The sequence below is a fragment of the Rhamphochromis sp. 'chilingali' genome, assembly GCF_963969265.1.
Source record: "Rhamphochromis sp. 'chilingali' genome assembly, chromosome: 5".
Classification (NCBI taxonomy): domain Eukaryota; kingdom Metazoa; phylum Chordata; class Actinopteri; order Cichliformes; family Cichlidae; genus Rhamphochromis; species Rhamphochromis sp. 'chilingali'.
In genome coordinates this window covers 27,326,028-27,351,620 of record NC_137932.1, presented here as the reverse complement: position 1 = coordinate 27,351,620, position 25,593 = coordinate 27,326,028, and the positions used below count along the sequence as shown (strand labels likewise).

At 45.4% G+C, this 25,593-nt stretch overlaps 1 protein-coding gene across 3 annotated transcripts in view; it reads right to left on the bottom strand.

The window, feature by feature from the left end:
• The window catches only part of arid1b (AT-rich interactive domain 1B), a 41,690-nt gene that overhangs the window by 4,927 nt on the left and 11,170 nt on the right, over nt 1-25,593 (bottom strand). Inside the window, exons 3-17 of one of the 3 annotated variants that reach the window (XM_080881678.1) lie at nt 23,980-24,129; nt 21,954-22,067; nt 16,007-16,247; nt 15,840-15,923; nt 15,495-15,650; nt 15,080-15,419; nt 14,576-14,758; nt 13,986-14,140; nt 13,798-13,904; nt 11,219-11,356; nt 10,302-10,511; nt 9,914-10,133; nt 1,262-1,397; nt 718-893; nt 265-412 (exon numbers count right to left, since the gene is read on the bottom strand). In XM_080881678.1, the coding sequence (XP_080737804.1) occupies nt 265-412; nt 718-893; nt 1,262-1,397; nt 9,914-10,133; nt 10,302-10,511; nt 11,219-11,356; nt 13,798-13,904; nt 13,986-14,140; nt 14,576-14,758; nt 15,080-15,419; nt 15,495-15,650; nt 15,840-15,923; nt 16,007-16,247; nt 21,954-22,067; nt 23,980-24,129 (2,558 nt within the window). The remainder of the gene's footprint in view (nt 1-264; nt 413-717; nt 894-1,261; nt 1,398-9,913; nt 10,134-10,301; nt 10,512-11,218; nt 11,357-13,797; nt 13,905-13,985; nt 14,141-14,575; nt 14,759-15,079; nt 15,420-15,494; nt 15,651-15,839; nt 15,924-16,006; nt 16,248-21,953; nt 22,068-23,979; nt 24,130-25,593) is intronic. The other 2 variants (XM_080881679.1, XM_080881680.1) reach the window with 2 other exon arrangements.

Sequence of the window (25,593 nt, the reverse complement as noted above, 5' to 3'; positions counted from 1 at the left end):
CACGGCTAAACTTTTTAATACAAACAAAAAGAAACCAAACTGTGTGTGTACAAACAGCAGACGTGCTGCAGGGCAAAACTGAATCACTCACAGTTATGTGCACTTTTTCATTCATAGATTTTAAATACATTCAGAAAAACTGGACTCCTGTGAAACACGAAAGACATTTTTTTAGTCTAACTGGTGGGAATACAGTGGCTGAGTTCAGACAGACTCACATCTGTGTGGGGCTAACGCTTCTTTAAATCTTGAGCAGAATCTCACCTGCGCTCATAGCCGGGGCTGTAGGAGTACTGGGGTCTGGGGCCCATCCCTGCCAGCGGTCCAGAGGGTGGCCCACGGTGGTACATGTCCTGCATGGCTCCACCGCTGGGCATCTGACCGGGACTGAAGGCCTCGCCGGGACCCGGACCTGACGGCAGAATCAAAAACCTGCTGTGAACCCCAGAAAGACACACTGATCCTGAGCTATGTGTTAAACTATGAACCCTGATGTGAAACTGGCTCGGTGGTGATGTACGATAATGTGATGTAATCTGCAGCAGCTCCTGCAGTCAGACTGCAGTCAGACTGAAAGTTCAAGCTTCAACCACCAGGGGGAAGCAGTGGACTAAATACAGTAGAACTGCATGGATTACTGCTTCTTGAAAACACAAAGTGTTATCAGTGTTCCTGGTTCTCAAACAAACACGTCCTCCTCAGTTCTTCCCTCCTCACCCTTCCTCACTCCTCCATAAGGGTCTTTGTTGGCATCATACTGCATCCTCATAGGGTCTCCTGGACCACCTCCCTGCTGGTAGGGAGCACCGCCGGGTCCCAGGCCTCGTTTGCTGTGGAAGGCTGGATCGCTACCCTCAGAGAATGGGTCCTGCACACTGACTCCTCCCACGCTCCTAAACATAAAACACAGACATGAGAGTCACATGAAAGTGTTCGGGTTCACATCATTACCTCCACACGCAGCATAAAACCTGCAGATGGATGGTAACAGAGGCAGCTGTAACTGCTAGCTGTCTGCTAGCTTCACCTGAGCTGGTCCTTCTGGAGCCTTTTTAGTGACATCATGTGACCAATAACATGGCGCCTGTGAGGTTACTGCACCAACAGACTGAGCCTGATGTGTAATTCGGAGGCATCACAGTTGCAGCTGTGCAATCGTGATGCGAACGAAAACCTTTAAGTTCCACTCTGTTGTGGCTTCTTCATGTTCTTCATGTGCAGTTTTGCTCAGGTGTGTTTAACACTGAAGCTCTGCCCCTACCTGTTTCCAGGCTGGGGGGCCATGTGGCTCTGCGGGGTGGAGGCGGGGGTCGGGGGCTTCAGGTCTCCGGGGGCATCGGTCAGGGAGCTGCTGCTGGACTGAGGGGTGTTTGGACCCTGCAGAGAGCCCGAGTTCGCTGCAGAGACACAGACCAGAGTTACATAATCATGTGACATCACACCGCACACCAGAGCTCAGACACGCCTTCTTCATCAGCTGCTGTCTAATCAATTGGCTGACCTACAAATTAGGGCTGAACGATATATCGCATTTGCGATAATATCGCGACATGATCAAGTGCAATTTTCTAACCGCAAAGGCTGCGATTATACTCTGGACATGTCCAAATTCATGGGCTGCATCCTCCTGAGGCCGCATTTGTAGACCGATTACGTCACAGCGACGCGCCGAAGGCTGTCCAAATTACTACCATATCCCAGAATTCATAGCGCGGCCCAGCCAAACTCCAGTTTCCAGCAATGGCGGCCGCTACTAAGTTTTAAAATTACTCATACTAATCTTTCTGGGTCACAAAATAAACTTTTAACATATTTCAGGCGAGAAAGTAGTTGTGTAAACATCAAATATCTGCTCGGTTTATCAAGATATCCCATATTTGCAAAAGTGCTTCGACGTTTTCAGAGGTATCTGCTACCCACCAGCTCGACAGCTAGCCGGGAGCTCGAGGGTTACTGATGCGGCCGAGAACGGCACAACTCCCGGCACATCATTTTCAGATCACCGCGGAGTTTCGCTGCTCGGGTTAAACGTAATATATAAGTCACTTAGACAACCTAAAAATGTTATTGTTGGGCTTTTTTCAGTGTTTTGTTTGTTCGTGAGTAAATCGGTTTGGCTGAGATTAAAGTTATTAGATTAGATAAAATAAAACTTTATTAATCCCCCGGGTGGGTTCCTCCTTGGTTTTCACACAGCTGACTAAACGTCAAACAGAAAACTTATTAAACAGAAGTATGAGACAGTCGAGAATTTACACCAGTGTCTGGTTATATTTTAGATAGCAAGAAGCAGACGGCCGAGTTTAATAAACTCCACCGAGACAGCGGTGACGCTAATCAGAACTAGCCTTCTGATTCAGAAGGCTAGACCGTCCAATTTCACGCCTTTAAACTTTAAAGGCGTGTTTGTGTGTGTGTTTATACAATTGCTATTATGTTTGCACTTTATGTGTAATGTTACTGACTGCAGAGATCAGTAAGATGTGTGTATTTTTTATTTATTAGTTTTATTTATTTAATATTATTTTTTAATTGAATGACTGTCTAGTAGTTCACAGATGTCGAAAAACTGAGTGTGGTAAAGCCACTGATTTTTTTTATGTATATTTCTGCAATCTGCACATTGTACTGACTTTCATTTTAATGTTTACACCAGGGTTCCTTGTCAGCACTTTATGCTCAGATGTTTGTAAGCTAAAAATAAACTATTGTGTATGTTCAAATATACTGTTGTGATTGAAGAAGTTAAATAAAAATGTCAGTCATCAATTCATGCATCACCTCATGTCATCATAACAGAGGTCTGTCTTCCAGGAAAGAACAGTTTAAAATTAATGTAATATAGTATTGGCCATACTATATGATGTATTGCTTGTCTTTGTTTAATAATACAGAAGACAAAGACCTTAAAAAATAATCGCATATCGCATCGCAATCGCAATATTGGGGCAAAAAAATCGCAATTAGATTATTTTCCATAATCGTTCAGCCCTACTACAAATCACTGAATTTTATATTTTCAAACAGTTTATAGGAACATTTTAGGTTTGTTTGCGTCTTGTAAGACAAAATAAATAAAGTCGACTCAAACCTCATTTTACAAACCAAACATTTGATTGATTTGATAAGTGATGCGGCCGATAGCTGTGACCTTCACCACTCTGTGATAAATCAGTGCACGGGTTTCACTGTGCAGAGCTCTAAAAGTTACAACTAAAATTTTAAAATGAACCCTAAAATTTACAGGCAACCAATGAAGAGAAGCCAAAACTGGAGTAATGTGTGACCTCTTGTTTGTACCAGTTAAAAGTCTTGCCGCTGCATTCTGTACAGACTGAAGGCGATCCAGAGCTGATTTGCTGAGACACGTAAAAAGACCGTTACAATAATCCAAACGAGAAGAGATAAAAGCATGAAGAATCATCTCAAGTTCTGCCTTTGACACCAGTAGCCTGAGTTTAGAAATGTTTCTTAGATGATAAAAACAGTTCCGGGCAAGTTGTTTAGAGTGTTTCTCAAGAGACATTGAACTGTCAAATATAACACCTAAGTTTCTGAGACTCGACTGAAATGAAGGGTCTAAAAAACTGATATGCTGCCTAATTTCTGAGAGCATGTGATCAGGTGCAATAATCAAGGTTTCTGTTTTATCTGCATTTAACTGAAGGAAATTGTCATTTAACCATTGTTTGATTTCTGACAGACAATTATTTAAACAAGACAATTTATACAACTCAGAAGCTTTGAAAGAACAGTACAACTGAATGTCATCAGCATAGAGATGATAAGAAATATTATTGTAACGTCTGATAATGTGGCCTAGAGGGAGTATATACAGCAAAAAGAGAATAGGACCTAAAACAGATCCTTGAGGTACCCCAGAAGACAGAACTGATGTTTCTGACAGCACATGATTTATACAGACAGTAAAGGATCTCTCAGATAGATACGACATAAACCATTTTAAAACAACACCAGTAATCCCAAACAAGTCCTTCAGCCTATTTATCATGATGCTGTGATCAACAGTATCAAAAGCAGAGCTGAGATCCAACATAACCAGAACAGTGTACTCTCCAGAGTCTGCTGCCATCAGAATGTCACTAGACACTTTAAGCAAAGCGGTTTCAGTGGAGTGCAATTTGCAGAAACCAGACTGGAAAATGTCCAGAACATTGTTCTTTTCCAAAAAGTTGTTAAGTTGTTCTGCAACTGTTTTTTCCAAGATCTTTGACACCAATGATAATTTTGATATCGGCCTGTAACTGCTTGGAAGAGATGGGTCCAAATTTGGTTTCTTTAATATTGGTTCAACAATAGCTTGTTTAAAATAGCTGGGAACTGAGCCAGTATAAAGAGAAGTATTAATTATTTCTCCGTCTCTGGGCTGGGGCCCTGGCCGGGCCTTGGGGGCTTGGGTCCTGGTTGGCCTGGGCCCCCTTTCCCTGGCGGGTTGCGGAGTATGGGGGTGCCTACTGGGGTCAGCAGGGGAGCTGGCCCCAGGGAGGGGTCACTTGCCCCTCCCTTCCTTCCCTCCCCATCTCCAGCAGCCTCCCTCTTCCCGCTCCACCACAACCACCCACACATGCAGGGCCTTGGAGTAGGGGTATGTCACCAGGGTGCAGAGGAGGCTACCCCCCCCCCCCCCTCTGTCCCCTTCTGGCTGCCTCTGCCTCAATTTTATCCCACAACTTAGACATTCACATTACTCACACTCTCATTACACATACATATAGGATCTTGGGGGTGGGAACGCTACACGGGACTCCAAAAGACCATCAGGGTGTACACCTCACCCCTGGCGTCGTTGCCCACCTCTCAATTTTAAATACATGTAGACATTGAGGGCTAGCAGGAGGGACTATGCGCTTACCTGCTGCTCTCTGGCAGGTAGCTCCATGCCCTCCTGGGTTTTAAATGCACCTTAGAACACACATGCATCAACACTACAATGAGCGGGTGGAGGGAGGTTTGGAGTCTTCTCTCACCCCCATTCTCTGCGACCTGCTGGAGCGGGGGGGCTAGGAGGAGTTGGCCGTCCGACTGCGGTCTGGAGTGTGGGGCCTCCCTGCTGCTGCGGAGTCGGGGCGGTCTGCCTCTCCCCACCGCAGGGAAAAGGGTAACACGGTCTGGGTGCAGTTCCCCCCTCCAGGGGCAAGGGTACCTAGACCCGGTTCGTAGAGTACGCTTGGGGAGTGTGATCGTGTGTACAGCGTCTCTTTATGTCTGTCTCCACGTTGGTTGAGTGTGGAGTGAGTGCATATGAGAGCATGAGGGTGGGAATGGATGTTTGTGTCTGTGTGTGCCTGTATGTCTGTGTCTATATGTCAGGTTGGGTGTCAGACGCCACCTCTCTGGGGACATCTCAGGCCCTCCAAGGTTTGGAGGTCTATCTCCCCCCCCCCCACCACTTCCCCTGCCAGTGGCGGACTCCCTCAGACATCGGTGCGTTGGTGGTTCTTTGTGTCTGGGGATGGGCGTCCAGGTACACACCGGCTCACTCCTTGCGGCCGCTTATCGGGGCCTGGAGCCTGGGGCTCGCTCGGGCCACTTCGGAGGTGGGGTGCCCCCGGCCTCTCGGCCTGGGGCTCGGTCACTCAGGCACGGCTGGCTGCCGGCGGAGCTCACGGGCGCATCACTGCAACCCCCCCTGGCTTCTGCTCCGCGGCTGCTGAGTGAGCCCTCATCTGGGACTCTCCTCAGCTCTTTCTGGGACAGTGGCGCGGCTGCCCCTCTGTTGGTCTTCCTTGGTCTCTTGTGTTCTGGGGGCCTCTGGATGTCTGGAGTTTTGATCTCCTCCATACCTGCTTCATGCCCTGGAGGACGGGGCTGTGGCCCCCCCACACCCTCTAGCAGATCATTACATGAAGGAACCTTTAAAAAAACAAGCGCGTCCATGCTCACAGGTGTACACACGGGTGATCACACCCACAAACTACACCCTTTTTGGCTCCTACCTCAAAGCACACTGTGTTCTGTTGATCTTATGTGCTGCACAATAATGTTTAATATTTAGTATTTACTGTCATATTCCCATATATCATTGTGATGTTGTTTATTCTATTACTCTTGTTCTCTTCTGCTTGTTTTCTTTTTTCTTTCTCAACAGGTGATCCAGGTGATCGATATATGCATTTTCTTTTCTTTTCTTTTTTTCTTTCTGCCCATTCTGTTGTTTTTTGCCCTTCTCCCCCGTCCCTCTTCTCAGCTGTTTTTCTTTCCCTCTTTCTTTCTCCCCTTCTTTCCTCCAGTCAAGTCTGTCCCGTATTCAGCAAGTGAAAATAAAATAAACAATAAAAGGTGAATCAAATGGACCATTATGGCAAGGCTGGGATGGTCAATTTGGTAAAGTAAATCTGTTGGGCATCTTTCTTTGCCTTTAGACAACAATTCTGATGGCAAAAGAGCCAAACGGGACAGGCAAAAAAAAAAAAAAAAAAAAAAAAAATATTTCCAGAATACAGGGGCCAATAGAGTCAAACACACTAATGAAAAATGATGGAGGAAGTACATCAAGGTGGCTTGAAGTCAGTTTCATTCAACCAAGCAGAGCACTGATGTCCTGTAAGGTAACAGGAGTAAAAGAGGACCAGGTATCAGAGGTAAGCAACGTGTCAGTGTGATACTGAGAGGATGATGGAGAAATATTAGACCTGACAGCAGCGACCTTATTAACAAAATAGTTTAAAAAGTCATTACAATCAGATTTAGTATAGACTGGTACATGAGGAATATCAGGAGAGACAATGTTTTTAATTGTATCAAACAATACTCTGGGATTTTTCTTTTTTGAAGCTTTTAGATTAGCAAAATATTCCGTTCTGGCATTTTTTATCATGTCGTTAAGTGAGAAAATTGATTCCTTGAGATGTACCCTATGGACCTCAAGCTTGGAAGCCTTCCATAAACGTTCTAATTTGCAACAATATCTCCTAAAATTTCGAATATTTTCATTTATCCAAGGACAGAAATTTGAAGAATGGACAACATTTAGTTTCAGAGGTGCCACCGTATCTAAAATAGATTTACATCGATTATTAAAAGACAAAATAAGTGAATCCATATCATTTTGAGCCATGCGAGGGACAAACATGGCAGAAAACCTTCTAGCAGCATCCTGGTTTATAATCCGCCTTTGGATCATCAATTTAGGAGGTGAAGGATCCACGTAAAATGACAAATTAAAGAATATACAACTATGGTCACTCACATGGACATCTTCCACACATACATCATGTATATTTAAACCCAGGGAGAAAACAAGATCAAGAGTGTGGCCCTTTGTATGTGTGGGGCCAGAAACATGCTGCTTAAAGTTAACAGACTCAGTGATAGTGATGAGCTCAGCAACAGTGTTACAGGAAGCGTCATCAATATGAAGGTTTAAGTCTCCCAATATTACAACCTTCTCCAGTTTAATGATCGATGTCAGAAGGTCGTTAAATTCAGTTAGAAAGACCCCAGCAGGTCCAGGAGGTCGATAGATTAAAATACAGTAAAAGGTTTTCAGAGAACCGACCTTCATCATCTGTGACTCAAATGAAGAAAAGAAGTCCGAGGTCATCAGTTTGCATATGAGTCTGTCCTGGTAAACAGCAGCAAGTCCTCCACCACGTCCTAAACGACGCGGAGTTCCAATGACAGAACAGCCAGACGGGCAGATTTCATTCAAGTGGACATAATCCTTATTTTGCTGCCACGTCTCAGTCAGACACATAAAATCTAGAGACTCTTTAATAAAAAGATCATTTAGAATAAATGATTTGTTTGCTATAGAGTAGAGATGGACCGATCCGATATTACGTATCGGTATCGGTCCGATACTGACCTAAATTACTGGATCGGATATCGGAGAAAAATAAAAAATGTAATCCGATCCATTAAATATCACGAAAGCACCTCACAAAACTTGCAACACGCCGTAACTCACCTCAGAACGTTAGCACGTCGGAGCAGTATGCATCACGTGATAGAGCGGCTGTGGCATGCTGGACCTGTCGGTGGTCTGGATAGCATTTGGAGCTTCGCTAGCAACCCGGCATTTCATCTCCGACAAAGTTATCCCCGAGAGAAGTAAAGCAAGTGTGTAAGTCCATCTCTGAATGTTTGTAAAGCATTCCTGCGTTAAGCTTAACAAGCGACTGCCTCTTCTTGCTGCTACTTCAATCATGAAACTGCTTAACGATCAGCTGATCGGCTTTTCTGTCGCGAGTCCGTGTCTCTAGTTTGCTTTTGGCCCACTTTGCACCAGAAAGAGGAAACCAGCGGCTGAACAACAGCAGCACGTTTAAGCTTGATCAGCTGTTGTTAGAATGTATTTAATATTACTTTCTACTCGAGGATCTTTTTCTACGTAGCTGACACTGGTAACTGTGCAGGGGCGGATCTAGCAAAGTTTAGCCAGGGGGGCTGATAGGGCATTAACAGGGAAAAGGGGGCACAAAGACATACTTTTCTTTCTTATTCTCATTTAAAATGTCTAGCTTTTAATAAATAATTATCTGACACCCAAAGTTTTAATTTGATGTAAAATGAATAGAAGTCAATTACTGTATATAGTAACTATTAAGTCTAATATATATACCCTAGTAAGCTATAGTACTTTTTCCTTTGGGAAGGTACCATCTGTGCAGTCTGCAATTTTGTTGAAGAAAGATGTTGAATCTATTTAATATTTCTTGAAAAATAATTGATTTCTGTGCATTTTTTTTCACACTGCATCAAATTAAGGTTGATTACGTCGATTAAGCATCATGAGGTGGAGCGTGAGGGGTGGTTCCCTATTTTTTATTTATTTATTTTTGTTGTTGCTGGGAGTTGGAACCCTATTAGTTAGGTTGCTTAATATTTATGCTAAGTACTCTTTAAAATACCAGAATAGGGAGGATGGTGTAGGTTTAAGTTTATTAGATTGATCAGTATTGCTGAACTATGAAACTTTTTTTTTTTTTGCATACAGGTATAACAGAATAGCTTTAGTGTAGCTGTTGTTTTAAACTTGAGTATGAACTTATACAAAATGCAGCAAGATATTTAAAAAACAGTTTTGTTGATTAAAAAACACTATATCGGATTCATATCGGTATCGGCAGATATCCAAATTTATGATATCGGTATCGGACATAAAAAAGTGGTACGTGCCATCTCTACTATAGAGTGAACGTTTAGCAGGGCGAACCGAATTGATGACGGTTTATCTGCAGAATCTACAGCTGACTGCAGCGGTACTTGAATTAAACCTGTGGACCTGCTGGGCAGGGCGGCGACTCCAGAGTTGGGAATACCCTTGATCGATGAGCAGACGTAGCTGTCACCAGCAAAACGGAAAATGGATGACAGACACAGAGTGAGCAAACTGCTTTCGAGCCATGGGGCTCGGGTCCCAGGCAAACTTCCCCAGCAAACGACAGGAGAGGAATGAATCACATTTTAACTGCAAAATATTCACTTACTCTAATATCATTTATTTATCATTCTGTGATTTGACAGTTAAATTTAAGATGTTCGAAATGTTTTCAGAGCGCTCTCATCAGTCTACAGTGTTTCTTTGGTGTTGGTGTGTCTGTGAAACCAAGGATAAAGAAGGAAACTGAGAGGACAAAGACAAAGAGACAACTCTGCAGTGAAGAGAGAGCAAGACCGGCATCGTGGGAAATTAGGTCAGTATGAGGTCACTGATGTTTACATTCACACTCTCCTCCAGCCTGCCTGACAGCTCGCAGTGTGTGTTACATAATTGGCTGTGTGTGTGTGTGTGTGTGTGTGTGTGTGTGTGTGTGTGTGATCCCTACAGCAGCATCAGTAACACCTCCTTTCTCACAGTCTCACTCTCGTTTCTGATTTTTACACTTTCAGCTGGAAACAGACACAAAGCTGAGTGTGAACCTCTCCGGTGTCAGAAGATCTGTCTTACCCGGGGAGGGCGGCTGGATCTTGGCCTGGAGTGACGGAGGTTTCTTGGCGTCTCCGGCGGGCCCTGCGGCCTCGGGTGGTGGCTCCTCGCCACGCTCCATCTTGCACTCATAGGCGAACAGGTACTGGATGTACTGCTTCTTCAGCGAGCTGGCTGAGCTGCTGGACGTCCCCACGTTTAGCAGGGATGACAGCTCCCTCCACTTCTTATTCTTATTCACCTGAGAGCCACAACGGGAACACGGATTCAGAGACAAGCAGATGGCAGGAACGCACAACCAAATTTATTTACCGATCGATCTCCACGACCTAATGAATGAGGCATTAGCTGAACCCTGAAGGAGGAAGAAGAGGAAACAGAGACAGAGAGAGGATCAGTGCTGCCTCACCATGGCCAGTCCTCCAATGTCACGGACAGCCAGGTACAGCCTGCAGAGGTCTAGTGGCTTCTTCCCGACGGCGGGCAGGTTTGGGACAGGCGTGCCCCTCTCGTCCATGAAAGACAGGTATCGGTCCACCCACAGCTTCCTCTCTGGCTCAGAGCCCATCTCGTACAGCCGGGTCATCTTCTCGTTGGTCATGGTGGCCACGCTGGGCTTCTGCAGAGACACAGACAGCACCTTCAGCTTTCCATATCACAGAGGCGGAGCCAACATGTCAGAGCTGCAAAGGAACCTCTAAATAAGACCGACACACCCACACCTGTCTACAGGTGACAGTTTGCAGCACGTCAGTCATGAGCGGCACTTTAAAACCACTCAGACAGATCTGTCCACGTTACTAATAAACATCCACCAGAAACTCCGAATCAGAGTTCAAGAGGTCAACATGGCAGCAGTCGCTGGCGTGGAGGGAGAAGCACCTCAACCCTCAGCTTTTTGCTGCTTCATCCTACGAAAATCTCAGATCTCCAGAAACAGGTAAAAAAAAACAGGAAGTTCAGATGAGGTGGACGCCTGCATGACTGTGACATCACCTGCAGCCCGTTCAGAAGTGAACGTTAACCACAGAACGATCTTCTGTGACTTTTAATATAACTACCAACTGCCCCACCCCTCAGGTCTGTTTCTTTTGCTGCTCACATGCTACATTTCATGAAATTAAGCAAATGAACTCAATGAATGATAAAGAAATGGACACAAAATAACATCTGAACCACGCGGATTCATCTCATGCGGTTTGTGTCTGAAAAAAACCGTCTGCAAGTGACAGGATCCGGAGTCAGAGGTTTTTCATCCACGAGCAGCAGGAAGTGTCGATGTAATTAGTGCAAACTGTTGTTGTGTTTGTGCGTTGCGCTGCTTACCGGGCTGCTCGGCGTCCTGAGCCAGGCGGGGCTGCTGATGCCATCGCTGTCCTCGCCGTGACAGGACGACAGGCTGGCCGAGCTGGGGGACATGGGGCAGGGGGTGGGGGGCTGGGACACACACTGTGAGCTGTAGTCCTTTGATACAACACAAACACACACACACACACACATATCAGAAGGAGTTGTTTCTTCCTCAGGTTTTCATTCTCACAGCCGGCAGCAGTCTAGGTTGGAGCACCTGCAGTTAGCCGACAGCAGAAACAACATGTCTGCCAACAGCTGGTTAAATGCAGAGAACCAGCCGCTGCTCTCTGGTTAATTACAGCGAACACGGAAGAGTGTGTGTGTGTGTGTGTGTGTGTGTGTGTGTGTGTGTGTGTGTGTGTGTCTGTCTTTGTTAGAGACGACAGGAAAGGAGTGAAGACACACACTTGTGTGGTTGGTTCTCCTTGGTTTTTGGTGTGTGCTGCTCTGGATGTGAAGCCTTTGTTAAACTAACCACATAGCCTGGTACGGTGGCCCTCAAGGACAAATCAGGGAAACGCACAAAAAAAGCAGCACGTTTGTAAGCAGAGTTGTTCCGGCGTCTCTTGTCATCATCCTGTATGTTCTCATTTCAGTGAAATGTGACTTTTAGCAGCTCTCTCCACCTGTCAGTGCTCATCAAGCATAAAACCCGTCCTGTATAAAATGTCACTCAACACAGATTCAATAAATGCTCACGCTGATGAAGCCGTCTCCTGTAGGTGGTGACGGTTTACGCCGATCGGGTTTCCTCTCGTTATCGAGGGAACAAGAACAGACGACTCGCTTCACTTTCCTCGTTTTCTCACATCTATTTTGAAGTTTCTCTGACAGTTGACATAAAAAACATCACCTAACTTGTGGAGTGTCAAACCGCTTCCGCATGAAACGCAAACTGGGAAAAATTAGCAGCGGCGGCGTCTAATGAGGAAGCCAAGCTGAGACTCTCCTGCAAACAAAGCAGCCTCCGCTCATCACCTGAACCGCCTCGCGTAACCCCGACTGCCACAAACAGCTCGGCAGCGGATGTGATCAAGGCCGACACTTCGCTGTTAGATAACGAGGTGAAGAGAGTCAGAGAGAGCAGTGAGGAGGAGGAGGAGAAACTCTGCAGCTGCTAAGCCGAGTGAGGAAAACAAGAAGAAACAGACAAGAGAAAAGAGAGCGCCGCTCTCCGCCTCGTGTTGGTTATTTTGGGTTTCTGTTACTCTTCCAAACCAGCTGATGAAGCAAAGACGGGTTCAGGTGTAATGAGTGGCATGCTGCTAGGAGTAAACTGATCAGTGCTGTCAGCCATGATGAAGAGAACTGCCTGAGAGGAAGGGTGAAACTTGGGGGAATCGCTCTCCTACCCCCAGCTTCATTCTCACAAACACAAATAGATCCCGTTTGCACGTTAGCGTCAGCTCAGCATCTGCTGCCACACAGCCTTCACCTTCACGGCAGTAAGCCTTAAAGGCCGTCCACACATACAGACCGACAGAGAGCCTCAGAGATGCAGTGAAATAACCATTCTCAAGGTAAACTCTTTAAAGGATACCGCTGACTGTCAGGTGACAGGTTGGTAAGTATGTTAGAGTCCACAAGGAGCCAACCATCAGCACTGGGTGGGGCTTAAGGCACTGATGGTTCAGCAGTTCATTGGATCACTTCCTACAGGAACCGCCCACAGACCTGCCGTCCCCGACACGCTCAGACGGGTTTATCACTTTTTACAAATTCTCTGTGGATTATTTCCGTTTTAATCACATCAGTGTAAAAAACAGCAGTTAACTTGCTAGCATCGGACCTGCGGCAGGTGCAATTTAATGACATCATCAAATAAACTTCCGACTTAAACTGTGGTAAAATCAGAAGAACTTCAGTTACGAAGAGGCTAAGCTGCTCTCACGTTGGACTGGGCGCTCGTGCATCTGTCTGAGCGTACTCAGAGAAGAAAGCTCTCTTTTATCCCTACTGCGTCTTGTCTCCTTAATGGCAAATAATTGTCCTTGAACTTTCTGTCATTATTATTGTTATTATTATTTTATAGTATTGTTCTGTTTATTTTTATCCTCCAGCTGCTAAACTAAACTAATTTCCCCTTGTGGGACAATAAAGACATTGAATTGAATTGAAAGCCAGAACCATGACCAAGCAGCTGCTGTAATTGGTTAGTAAAAAGCCAAAGAGGGGTTTGTTACAAGCAAAAAGATTAATCGCACTAAAATGGGAAAAGAACAAGGAAACCGAGTATCACACAGTGGAAAAAACAAATGATGGTGGCTTTGCCATTGGAGCGGATAACATGTATACTGAAAAGGAAATTGGATGGTTTTGAGAAGGTGTGGAGACCATTTGTGAATTTTGTAGAAGGATTTGTATTATCTGAGGAGGACGAGGACTGAGGGCAATGACATTTGATTTGGGATAATGATAAATTTAGGCCTTTAATGGAGTGACAAATCTGATTACTTTTTTGTTTTCTTTTTGCTGTCTGACTGTTTGTAAGTCATTAAAATGTAAAAAATAATAAAGATATTGTTGGGAAAAAAAAATCCAAAGAGAGAAACCTTGGGTTTGGGCTCTCCTACAGGACCAACACCCTCTTTGCTCAGCTCCACCCTTTGCTTGGCATCTGCGTGAGGACCCATCCCTTCAGCTGGCATCATCACGGGGCCTGAAAGACCAAGAGATCAGAATTCATAACCTCCGCAACGTCCAACCAGTCTCTGACAGGTGCTCAGGTCTGCGTTCCTACCTGATGGTGGGGCACTGTAGGGGGGTCCCTGTGGCATCATCCTCCCAGAGTTACTCCCTGGCTGTTGACCGTAAGGACCTCCAGGACCTGCGTGGCCTCCTGGACCTCCAGGGCCCATTGCACCCAGCGGTGTCATGCCCGGGTAGCTGCCCTGCCTGGAGAGGAAAAAGGATAAATGACCATTACAAAGGCGTGGAACAGGCTGGAACTGTGTTGTTAGAGGAGCCAAAGAAGCAGAGCTGAGGGCTTAGCAGGTCAGAGCACTGACCCAAGCAGGTTTCCATCCAGAACAAATATTAATCCAGTGTCCAGTTTAAAACTGCTGTTGTTATATTAGAAATTTGCTTGGTGGGATAAATAGCAGGTGGCGCTGGTACCATTTAAGCATTGTAGAAGAAGAACATGATGTTTTTAAGAGAGCTTGAATCAAAGTTGAAACATGTTGTGACTGTTAGCTTCAGCTGTGGGTATAAAACAGCAGCAGCAGCAGCAGCAGCCAGCAGAACCACAGAAGAAGTAGTTAGTAAAACGTGTCATTAACCCTCTGTGAGCTATAGCAGACCCTCACAGCTGTCTGCTAACAAACCTACCCATAATGCTCAGAGGGGGCCTGCACAGCAGGCTGCTGGGGCTGAGCACTGGCACTGAGCTGCTGGGAGTGGTGCTGATGAGGGTGGGTAAGAGGGTGGGAGGGGTGGAGGGTGGGAGAGAGGGCAGGTCGACCGGTGTGCCAGGATGGGCTGTGGTAGATGGGTGAGCGAGCGAAGGGAGGTCTGGAAAAATGAAAGGAGGATGGAGGGAGAGAAGGAACAAACATTCATCAGTCTGAGCCCAAAAATCAAAAACAAGCTTCATCACAATTCAGTCGGCTCCACAGGAGCGCCGGCTTCGTCCTCTGGGAGTTTTCCATGGACACACTGGGAGGTTTGAGCAGATTTAAACTGACTCTAGTTTTTAACCCCTCAATAAGAAAAGTTAGGATGAATTAAGAACTAACAGCATCATTTCACAGATTTATATTTAAAAGCTGCTGATGATTGTGAGGACCAGGCCACCTCACCGAACTGTAGCTAAAGCTCGGTGGGTCAACTCACCTGCTCTGATTGGCTGCTGTAGACGGTGCTGATGATGAGTTGGCACCGGGTCCGGTGGTTGGGACAACCTCAGGTGGCTTACAGCTGGTGTTGGGTCCCGGGGGCCCCATGCCCTGCCCGGTGGCCTGCGGCATGCTAGGTGAGGTCGGGGCCAATGTGCCTCCTCCTGCAGGGTAAGGCCGCCCACCCACACCGGGCCCGGGGCCAGGACCACGGCCCGCTGGGGTGGACGGGCCCTGGCCGTGCATGGGACTGCTGGCGTTCAAGCCCAGGCTGTTGGCCAGGCTGGAGCCCGCGCCCAGGCCCGGCCCGCCATAATGTGGGGGCCGCGGGTAGTTACCTGAGTAGGACCAGACAAGTTATCAGAGATGCAGTGAGAAGTTAGAAAACAAAGTGTTTTTGTGATTTAACCAACCTGGAGGGCCGTACTGCCCATAGGAGTGGCCGGCCTGCTGGTAGGAGCTGTGGTGCATCGGCCCCCCCGGCCCTGGGTGAGGGGTCATTGACGAAGAGGACTGCTGGGGCCCAAACTGAGACCCAGAGGTGCTGCGCTGCATGGTGGGTGGGAAACCTGGAGATGAAGATAAAGGTGGTGGGGGGAAGGGACAGGGTTAGCCTAGCAGTAGCTTAGCTAACATGACAGACTGTAAAAACTCAGAAACCATGAACCTTAAACCTCATTTAACCTCAGACGCTCACATACAAAGATTTAAAATGATTGGTTAATCTACAATAACTCAGTTGTACTGGTGACTTGTACCTCTGTCCTGAGTCATGGCAGACTGGGAGGAATGGGGACCAACATCTGGACCAGGACCTGAGACCTGAGGGGGCATCTGAGAGCCTGAAACAAACAGAGTTGTTACTCCACAGGAACATCAAACGCATCACAGGACCTTGTGATAACACTCATAACTGTGCTCCCACCTGGTCCGCTGGTGGCGGGGGAAAGAGGTCCGGATCGCGATTGGCTGCCAGAGGCAGCGGGGGACGGGGAGGGGGAGGGTCCGGTGCGAGGTGGCGGAGGGAGGCGAGGGGAGACGTGCGGGGAGAATGGAGAACGGGCTGGAGTCCCCTGGTCGCCCTGAGCACTGCCGGAGCCCGATCCCCCCGAACTCACCACCGCCTCTGTGCCAGTGGGCAAATCATCGATGGAGCCGGAGAGGTCCTGAAAGACAGCACAGAGCAGCAGATGATAAAACACCTGTTGGACATTTTTCACACTTGTTACCTGTTTGCATCAACTCAAGTGACTTCTAAGGACAGAAAACGGCCGAGTGCTTTAAACTGAAGACACAACCTCAGCTGACTTCTGTGATTTATGATCATAGTTTAGTCTTTTCCGACAAAACCTGCCACACAGTAAACTGACAGAAACTCATATGTACCTGAACTGAGTGAACCAACCACAACTAGCAGCTGTTCTGATGCACGTTGGACTTTAGCTTTCTGTTTTATTTCTTACTCGTCTTCTGGTGAATCGTTACAGCCGCTGCTGCTTGGTAAATGACATCAGTAACACCCTCACAGGAGGATCATTGACCGCTCTTTGGTGCCGGCTCGTAAACGCCTCCTTCAGCAGACGCCATAATAAGGCAAGGAGGTGGAAACGTCCCAGCTGTAGCACATTAACCTCAAAGCAGCAGAGCTGAGTGGAAACTGCTCTGAGTCTGCAGCTTCTGAAGGAGCGAACGTCACGGCAAACTTCGAACAGAGAGGTCACCATGGACCTTGGTGCAGAGAAAATGGATTTCTAGCTGCGCTTCATCTGTTTTTGATTAACAAGAGCTGACTGTAAGTCATGTACAGAGGTGGAAAAAACCTGAATATTCACTCGTTAGTGTACAAAATTGCAAAAACTACAAGGAGGAACTACTCGCCAAGAATTAAAGTTTTTTTTGGCTGACTAAAAAGAGGAAAAATCAAAAAGGCTGACATCTGTAAAAACGAGGGTTCATGTGCACACCAATGAAGGAACGTTACACCCCAGTTGAAACCTGCCGAGTCTCCTCATTTCAGTCCACCGAAAGAGTCATTTGGGGCTCAGCGGACAGGTGTCATTAACACTGGACACCCTCACCTGAGAAAGCACCTTTGGATGTGTCCCAAAGCCTGCTATGCTCTCTGGATAGTCGTAGAACACCTATTTTAAGGTTTTTCTTCTTATAAGGATTTATTATTAGTCCCAGTCTCTTATTACAAACCTTTGCTGCCATCAGCACGAATCATGCCAGCTAAAAGCAGGTGAACTGTGTTGTCTTAAATGCAATCTGGCCTCACAGCTCTGCTGTTTTCAGACTTTCATTAAGTTTTTCTTAAAACATGAAGGCTACGCCAACTCCTCCACTGTCTGTGCTCCACATCTCCACAGTTTCAAATTCAGCCTGGCTGTTTTTGTTTGTTCTTGGAGGAAAAATGTGAGTTCTTTGTGGAAAATGTAATTTATCAGGAGAGGCTGAGTCCGTAGAGTAAACAGAGGACTGGACTTTAAAGCAGAAACACATCAGTAACAGAAATAAAAGCAGAGCACCGAGCGGCTGAGAGAAAGAACAGGGAGGAGCAAGCGGAGGTGAAGGAGCCGCCACGGAGCGACGTGCTGCAGGTCGGTGATTTATGGCCGTAATTACCCTGTTTCATTAAAGCCTCGCAGGCTCTGATTGGATGAAGAGAATTTTCCGACCTCATCGCTCATTCGGAGTTTTCCTGCAGAGAGAACAACACGCTTCTCTTTGTTTCTCCAACAGGAGCGAGCCCTCTTCCTCCTCCTCCTCTAACAGACAGCACCTCCCTGAAACAGGTTCTCCATTAAACAGCGATGAACACCGCCGGCGTCATGTGATCACACACCAGAACAGAAAGAGTCAAACATGGAAAAGTGCAGAGGTGCGCTCCAATCATCTGATTGATCTATGGGGATCAATTTTAGAGCAGCTCACGTTTCATTTTTAAATCTAAGTACTTATTGATGATTGCAAGTTATGTTTTTATTGTTGATAATAAATCGGATTAATCACCCAGTCCTACTCAAAAGTTTAAACATTTTAAAACAGAAAGGGACCAGTTCGTGAGTTTGAACGACAAAAAAGATTAAAAACTGTGAAGCTATCTGGCAGAAACAAATCTGTAGACGTGGACCCGTCTCTTCTTCTCTGTCAGTGTTTCTGTCACGTATGTCTTTCCGAGAATTAGGGAAGCGTGTCCTTGTTCGCTGCTAGGTCAAACCCATTTACAGGCGTCAAGCGTTCTTTTCTTCATTTCAGACTGAGCAGACACGGAAAAATGAGCAACCGTCAGCAAAAAACAAACACATTTTGGATTTTTGTCACTGAAACATTGGGACTGAACATCGCCAACTCTGAACTGAAGTCAACTTATTAAAGAATCTGCGAGGCCTTCGGGTGCAGCTGATTTCTGCTGATTTTCTCCTCCTGCAACAGAGCCTTCATCTTTCCACCAGTAGTCGCCATGGCAACTGCATCAGCAGCACGACTTCAAAAGGAGGCTCCAGAAGATAAAGAGGAAAACAGCGAGAAAGGGGTGATGAGGCACAGCAACAGAGACAGAGAGGAGAAGGAGAGAAAAGGAAGGGAAGGAGGACAAGCGAGCGTGAAGGAAAGAGGCGAAGGCAGTGATGGAGATGGGTGGAGAGGTTGAAGCAGAGCTGCAGCTGAAGGTGGGGAAATTAACAGACTGAAATCATCGAGTGGGATGAAGGTGTGACGTGAACTGAAAGTCACACATTGGTGTTCCTCAAGGCTCCATTCTGGCCTCACTGATGTTTCATAATGAGTTTAATTAAAGATGATGAGCTGTGCCATTGTTCTAGATTCTCTCATGGTGACGTCTGTGTGAGAGAAATTTGAGCGCCAACTTTTTATTATTATAATATGATTAGATGGATTTATAATCTGGGTTTTAAGTTCCCATGACCACTGAGATCTCTCTGTTTATACTGCAGACAGAGGTGGTGATGATGGTTAAATTGAAAACCTTTAATACACCTGGGCACTGTGAGAAGGTAACAACCCTAAACCCTCACAAACAGGTGAAATCGTTTCTTTCATTTGGGTAAAGTTTGTCCAACGGCGAGATCACACGTCTCTGTACAAACAGGAGAAACACGCAGAGCCAACAACTACAGCGACCAAAAAGTTTAGAAATATAAATGAAAATTAGCCCTGGCTGTTAGGGCTGGGCCATATCATACTGTTCACGGTAATACCGGTATAATTTTGGGCAACAATAGAAGAATGAAATATCGCGATAGAATATGGGTAAAACGCGCATGCGCAGCGCCTTTGTTTTCATACGCACATGGCGGAAAAAGCATGGCGGCGAAAGCAAATCGTTGATTGAAACGGATGAACCAGAATTGGTTTGTAAAAATGCTGCAACTTCAGTGGTGTGGAACTGGTTTAGCTTTCGTCCGTCAGATACACAACAAAGCACTATTTTTGGTAGAGCATGCTAGCGGGCCGTCATTATTACCGTGTTTTTGGGAAAATACAGCACACTTAAAATCAATCCTTTGATTTTTCTGAAAATCAACAGTGCCCCTTATAATCCAATGGGCCTTATGTATGAATTCTGGTTGTGTTTACTGACCTCGAAACGATTTTATGTGGTACACGGCGCTCGAAAATCTGTCAAATGTTTTAGTACAACTTTGCTAAGCTACGAAGCTGCACCACTTGATGGATTGTCGGAGAATTACGGCTATCGTAGGCAGGAGCCTCGAGGAGTGATACGTACTGGACTTCAACATAATATTACCGTATTGTGTGTGTATAACCTCTTTTTAAGTTTTGTGGATATTATGCATGGTTATGCTGAGGATATGTCGGCCAGTTTTCACTGGAAATGCCTTTTGGTTAAACTGTCAGCAAGGAATTTGCATTTGCACTGTTAAATTTTTATATAACTTTAATTCACATAAAACAGCTGCTTGTTTAAGTGAAAATACATTGATTTTTTTTTTTGCACTAATAAAGCTGTGGAGTTGTAAAGTATTTTGTCTAGTGTCAATTATATCGTCAGTTATATCGTTATTGCAAATTTTCAAATGTATATCGTGATAAATATTTTTGGTCATATCGCCCTGCTCTACTGGCTGTCACGTCATCCTCCTCAAACACTCAGATATGTGTTTCTGCTTCATACACTTTTATTCTTTTATGGTCTCTGCTGTTTTTTTAATCATCATCTTCCTGATTTTCTATGGTGTGTATTCTTGATTATAATCTTCTTGCTTCTGCATCCACTGGTTTTGCAGCTAACCTCTGTAGTAACTCAGGATTCAGCCTGAAGTGAAATGTGGTGAATAAAATCAGTCTGAACTGACTCGTGCTCATCCAGCAGCAGACGTGCTGGCTTGCTAATGGGCTGAGTCTTTTCGGGGTTAAACCTATTTTAAATGTAAATGGCGATTCCCTGCGAGAGCCGTCGCAGGTCGCCATCATTATTTCAGTCGTGTGTTTCTGAGTGGTGCAGCGACACAGGCTGAGGCGGCGGGGGGCCTCAGGCGCTCAGAGCGTGAAACCTGCGAGCTTCAACTCAGAGAAAAGAGGACGGCGTCATTATCGACAACAAGGCCGGCCTGCGGACAGTGGGGGGGCATGAAACGCGTTCAATATGTCACGCAGGCTGAATCACGAGCTATGAGCCTGACAACAAACAGCTCTTATTCTGCTAAAACCGAGCCTGCGGAATCAGAACAGGACAAGAAGTCGGGACTGAAGAAAGCCGACCCACCAGGAGGAAAACTGTCTGACCTCGGCCTCCAAACCTCATGAACAGAACTTTCCACAGATCAACAGAACACAGCCTTAGAACTGCATTCAAACTAAACATTTATTATTATCATTAATATTTATTTTATTACAATAATAATATTTTATATATAAAAACCAAGTCTGATGCAGGTCTGTCACCATATCCGATCATCACTACTCGATTATTATAGCCAAAAGCATTAATATTAGTTAATTATTAGTTAACTGAACACAGAGTCTGTCTGTGTGTAGTGAGGCACAGATGGTTCATCAGTTTTTTTAAGAAGTGGTGCAGGCAGATTAAGAAACTGCCCGTCCATACAGGAACGTGCCTGTTTGATAGAAAACTCCTCAGGTTGGGTTTGGTTTATTCTGCAGCAGGAGTTCGAGGAAGCTTTAACATAAAAACTAAACGGCTTTTTAGGCTGAATCCTGCTGTCCTTCAGATCCGCCATCAGTCAAAGACCAGGACAAGAACTCTGTGGTGTAGATGTGGTACTGACTGAGGATCAGTGTGTCAGCCCCACAGGATAAATTTCAGGTGAGTCTGATTTATGACCCAGGGTGACCACGACCATCACTCTACTCTTTGAACTCTGGCATGGTTTGACCAAACAGGGATGGGAACCATTCAGAGCATCCGTAATAATACTGGTATTAATTTTTATTGCTATTATTAAAGTATCATATTATGATATTAATGACATCATATTGTTATGTTGCCTATTGCAACAAGGAGTAGGAGATGCTAGCAGCTAGTAATGAGTGACCCACCGAGCACCGCTGCAGCGCTGGACTATTACAGTTACTGATCCACTCTTTGACCCAGAGACAGCTGCTCACTGGGACAGAAGGATGGAAAATGTCCTTGTTTCATTCGCAATAGTAAATCCTCCTGCCTGTGAGCTGCTTTTTTCCAATATCATCTGAAATATTATCACAACCTTCTGTGGAATATTGTGATAATATTCTGAGGTTATATCGTCCATTGCTAATGGAAACTCTGGCTTGTTGTTGGTGATGAACTTTGTGCGTGCGTGCGTGTGTAGGGTTGGGGGTCTTTGTGCCTGACCAGCAGAGAGCAGCTGTGTGTTCGAACTCACTGGCAGACTGGACGGCCTCTCCTGTTGACTCAGACTCATCTCCTCGTGGTTTGGTTTCCCAGGAGTCATAGCGGCAGACTGGCCCCGGCCCCCGTAAGCTTCCTGCGGCACCTCCTGCAGGGTGACAGACAGACAAAGCATTTAAATCTTACAGGAACGAACGGCAAAAAAAAACAAAAACAAAAAACAAAGTCGCTGAAAGTTAGCTGTGTTTCGGGCAGCTGAATTTTAGTTTTGTCTTCTTTGTACAGCTCAGGTCTTTCTGTGTGGAGCCTGCAGGTTTCCTCTGTGTGCTCTGTTGGGTTGATGGTGACTTTAGATATGGCCTCAGGCGTGAGGCAGATGAAGTACATGGGATAATGTTTTCTATCTAAATCCTGTCTGAAGCCCCATCGGTGGCATTTTTGTGTTGATCGTGCGGTTGAAGCATCATATTGGCCGGGACATTACGTCTTCCTCGGTGCATAAAAGTGGTTGTTCTTCACATTTGCTGATTTTGTTTAGTTGGATTTTTCATTATAGATGTGTTGCATAGGCCTAGTTAAGTGGTAAACATGGACACTGGCCACAGTAATATGTTGGTTTCCTAAAAGACCCAATCGCACCAATTTGTGTCAATTTACAATTGCTCATTTGGTTTGATTGAGCTGTAGTCGTCTCTACATGAAGTCTGGATAAAGGTTAGCACCAAGTTTTCTTCTGTTTTCCTTTTTTAACTTATAATTAATAAATGGACTTGGTGAAAACCCGAGCTGAGCGGGTCTCCCTTCTCTGACGTGTCCTGAATGAGCCAGACGCAACAACCCATTCAGAAAAAATGAAAGACATCCCACAATGCACTTGTAGCAGATCTCAGAGAAGTCCTGGACATCTCTCGGCTGCAGGTGGAGCTGTGGTAGCTGCTGGGAGTCTCAAAGCGCGGCTCCTGCTGCCTGCTGCAGGTCAGAGTCTCAGCTGCCTTCTTGAGGAAGATGAAGATGATAAAACAGCAGCTGGAGGTCGGGGTTTCCCCATTGCCTGCAGCCAACTCCTTTTAAACACCATGAACGTCTGACATGGTTGAAGTGATCAGATAAAAAACAGACTCGAGGAGATGCTCTCTCTCTCTCTCTCTCTCTCTCTGTTTCATGTCTTCACAAAACCTTGTGTAACACGATCCTCTGAAGACAAAGACAGCCATGTTTGTGGAGAAAGACCAAATGAAGTAACACTTTAGGACAGAAACAGGACAGAAAGGATTGTCATTATCAGCAAATACAAACTAAATACTAAAGTTAATCTGGTCTTTTCAGAGAACTGAAGCTCAGCTCGATGCTTCCTTCATGGGAAAATTTCACAATAGAAGCTGATGAGGATTTACCTCGTCGCTGTTTAATCCCACCCAGCTATGAGCAGACCCCAGTGGACAGATCAGGTCTCTGGAATGGCGTGCTAAAGTCTCACTAACGTGCTATCCCGTGGCCTGGAGGAAATGGATGGATGGAATTTCTTTCTATTAAATTTATCTATTACTTCTAATGTCTGTGCTCTTTTAGTTTTTTCCTGCTTAATTCCAGTTTGGATACTGTTTTTTGACTTCTGTAGAACACTTCATGTCTTTTTTAAGTGCTACAGAGACAAAAGTAAGTGGAGCTTGCTAGCTGAAGGCATTTCAGGAGCCATTCTGAGATGTTTTGAACTTGTGAGGCTTGGAGAGTCTGGCAGCTTAAAGCTCTCTGGAGGCCTCGAGCCATTTCCCCTCCGAAACATCCACACAAAAGACAGCCACACATCCACAGCAGCATCACAACTTCTTTTATATTTGACAGCATTATTATACAACTTTTCGTTTTCTTATCTTCTGATTTCTGGTTATATGTTGAAGCCTCTTTCTTATTTTTCACAATAAGAATTGTCAAGAGGTTCATTCCCTTCCCTTTACTCCTATAAAAGGCTCTTATTGTGAAAAGATGTGCAGGAATTTGAGTGAATTAACAGTGAAATCAGAAAGACAAAATAAAGTTTAGGTTTGTAATCCCAGTCCTACCTGCTGTGGCAGTGGGCGGGGCTGCATGTACGGTGGCTGACTGGGGGCGGCGGGTTGCTGCTGTGGCGGGCTGAAGTACGGCGGCTGGCCCGGCTGGCAGTAACCGCTCATGTTCTGCTGTTGCTGCTGCTGGCTGTACTGAGAGCCCATCTGAGAAGAGACCACAGACATCAGAGACACAAGGCCAATCGATACTACCTTGTTAACACCACAAACACAAGGTTACGGCTTTGAATGGCCGATAGATTTCCACAGACTAAACAGACAGAAAGACTCCAGGTCAGAAACATGAAGAGTGCAAAGAAATAAAACAAACTCAAATTTACAATTTGTATTCTTTAGCAACAAATCACGTCTTTCCTTTGTACTGTTACAGTAAGCATCAGCACTGCTTTAAAGTTGAATGACTCTTTATTTTGTGAAAAATCATCACCTGCATTAAATCCATGCATCCATGCAGTATGCAGCATGGATGTCGACATTTTACTTCTATTTTATTGAACAAAAGGACCAGAGCGGACAGTAAAGTGGGAACTGCATCCAGGACAGAAACATGAGCATTATGCTACGCAGTGTATGCAGAACCCAGTCCAGCAGCCAGACCCCAAACTCATCGGGTAACACGCCGATGAGCAGTCAGGCTGCGTTTCTACCTGGTCATGTTTCTAAAGTAGAATCACTTGGTGACTGCTTCGATCACACAGTGATTTTACTAACTCTGGAAAAATAAAAATTCTGCAACCGGTTGGTGACTGATTGCTAAATATTGGAGAACTGTTGCTAGGTGACATTAGCTGCCAACAGGTATACAGCACTGCACTTGTGAGTACAGACTGCTGCAGTTTCCTGCAGTTTATATGGAAAAGGCCGATTTGTTGTGTTTCTAGTTTGTGTTTCAGTGTTTCGTCATGTTTAGTGAGTGTTTGCAGACAAGTCAGTGTCTTCTTACAAGCTCTGAGCGACCAGAGCAATCATCAGGACGTTTTTAGCACAGCACCGTCTGTGTGAGCAGCTTAACCCGGCAACAGCCAGCAACCACCTGGGGAGGACAGATTTTTCCCTAGCAACCGAAGGTTACCAAGAGGTTGCTGAACAGTAGTTACTTCATATAAAGTTAAAATATAAAATTTAAAACACACGATCCTGTGTTACTATAGATGCAGCTGCTCAGCTGTACAGAAGTTATGAAACGCATATACATATTAATTAATCATAATTATAATAATAATAATATCAAATATGTTTCTGCATAATCAGTACTTATGCATAAACTTATATTATAGAAGCAGTACTGAGACTCAGACTTAAGCACAGAGTCTGAACACTTCCTTCAGTGGCTCTTCCTCACAGACGCTCTCAGTTTAACTCTTGTGCAGCCTCCTCAAGACGCCCCCAGCCTTCACTGCTTTAGCTAAAGAGTCAATTAAAAGCCAAACAAAAGCATCTCTGTTCCTCTAATGATAATAATAATCTGTTCTGCTCTACAGTGAAGCCGCTCAGGAATCACACACCGCCCTTTTCCTGGAAAGCGACCTCTAAATTTAATTTCCTGAATATCTCAGACTTCCTCTGTAGATCAGATCTGTTCTCATACTGGAGGAAGCTTCCTCCGGT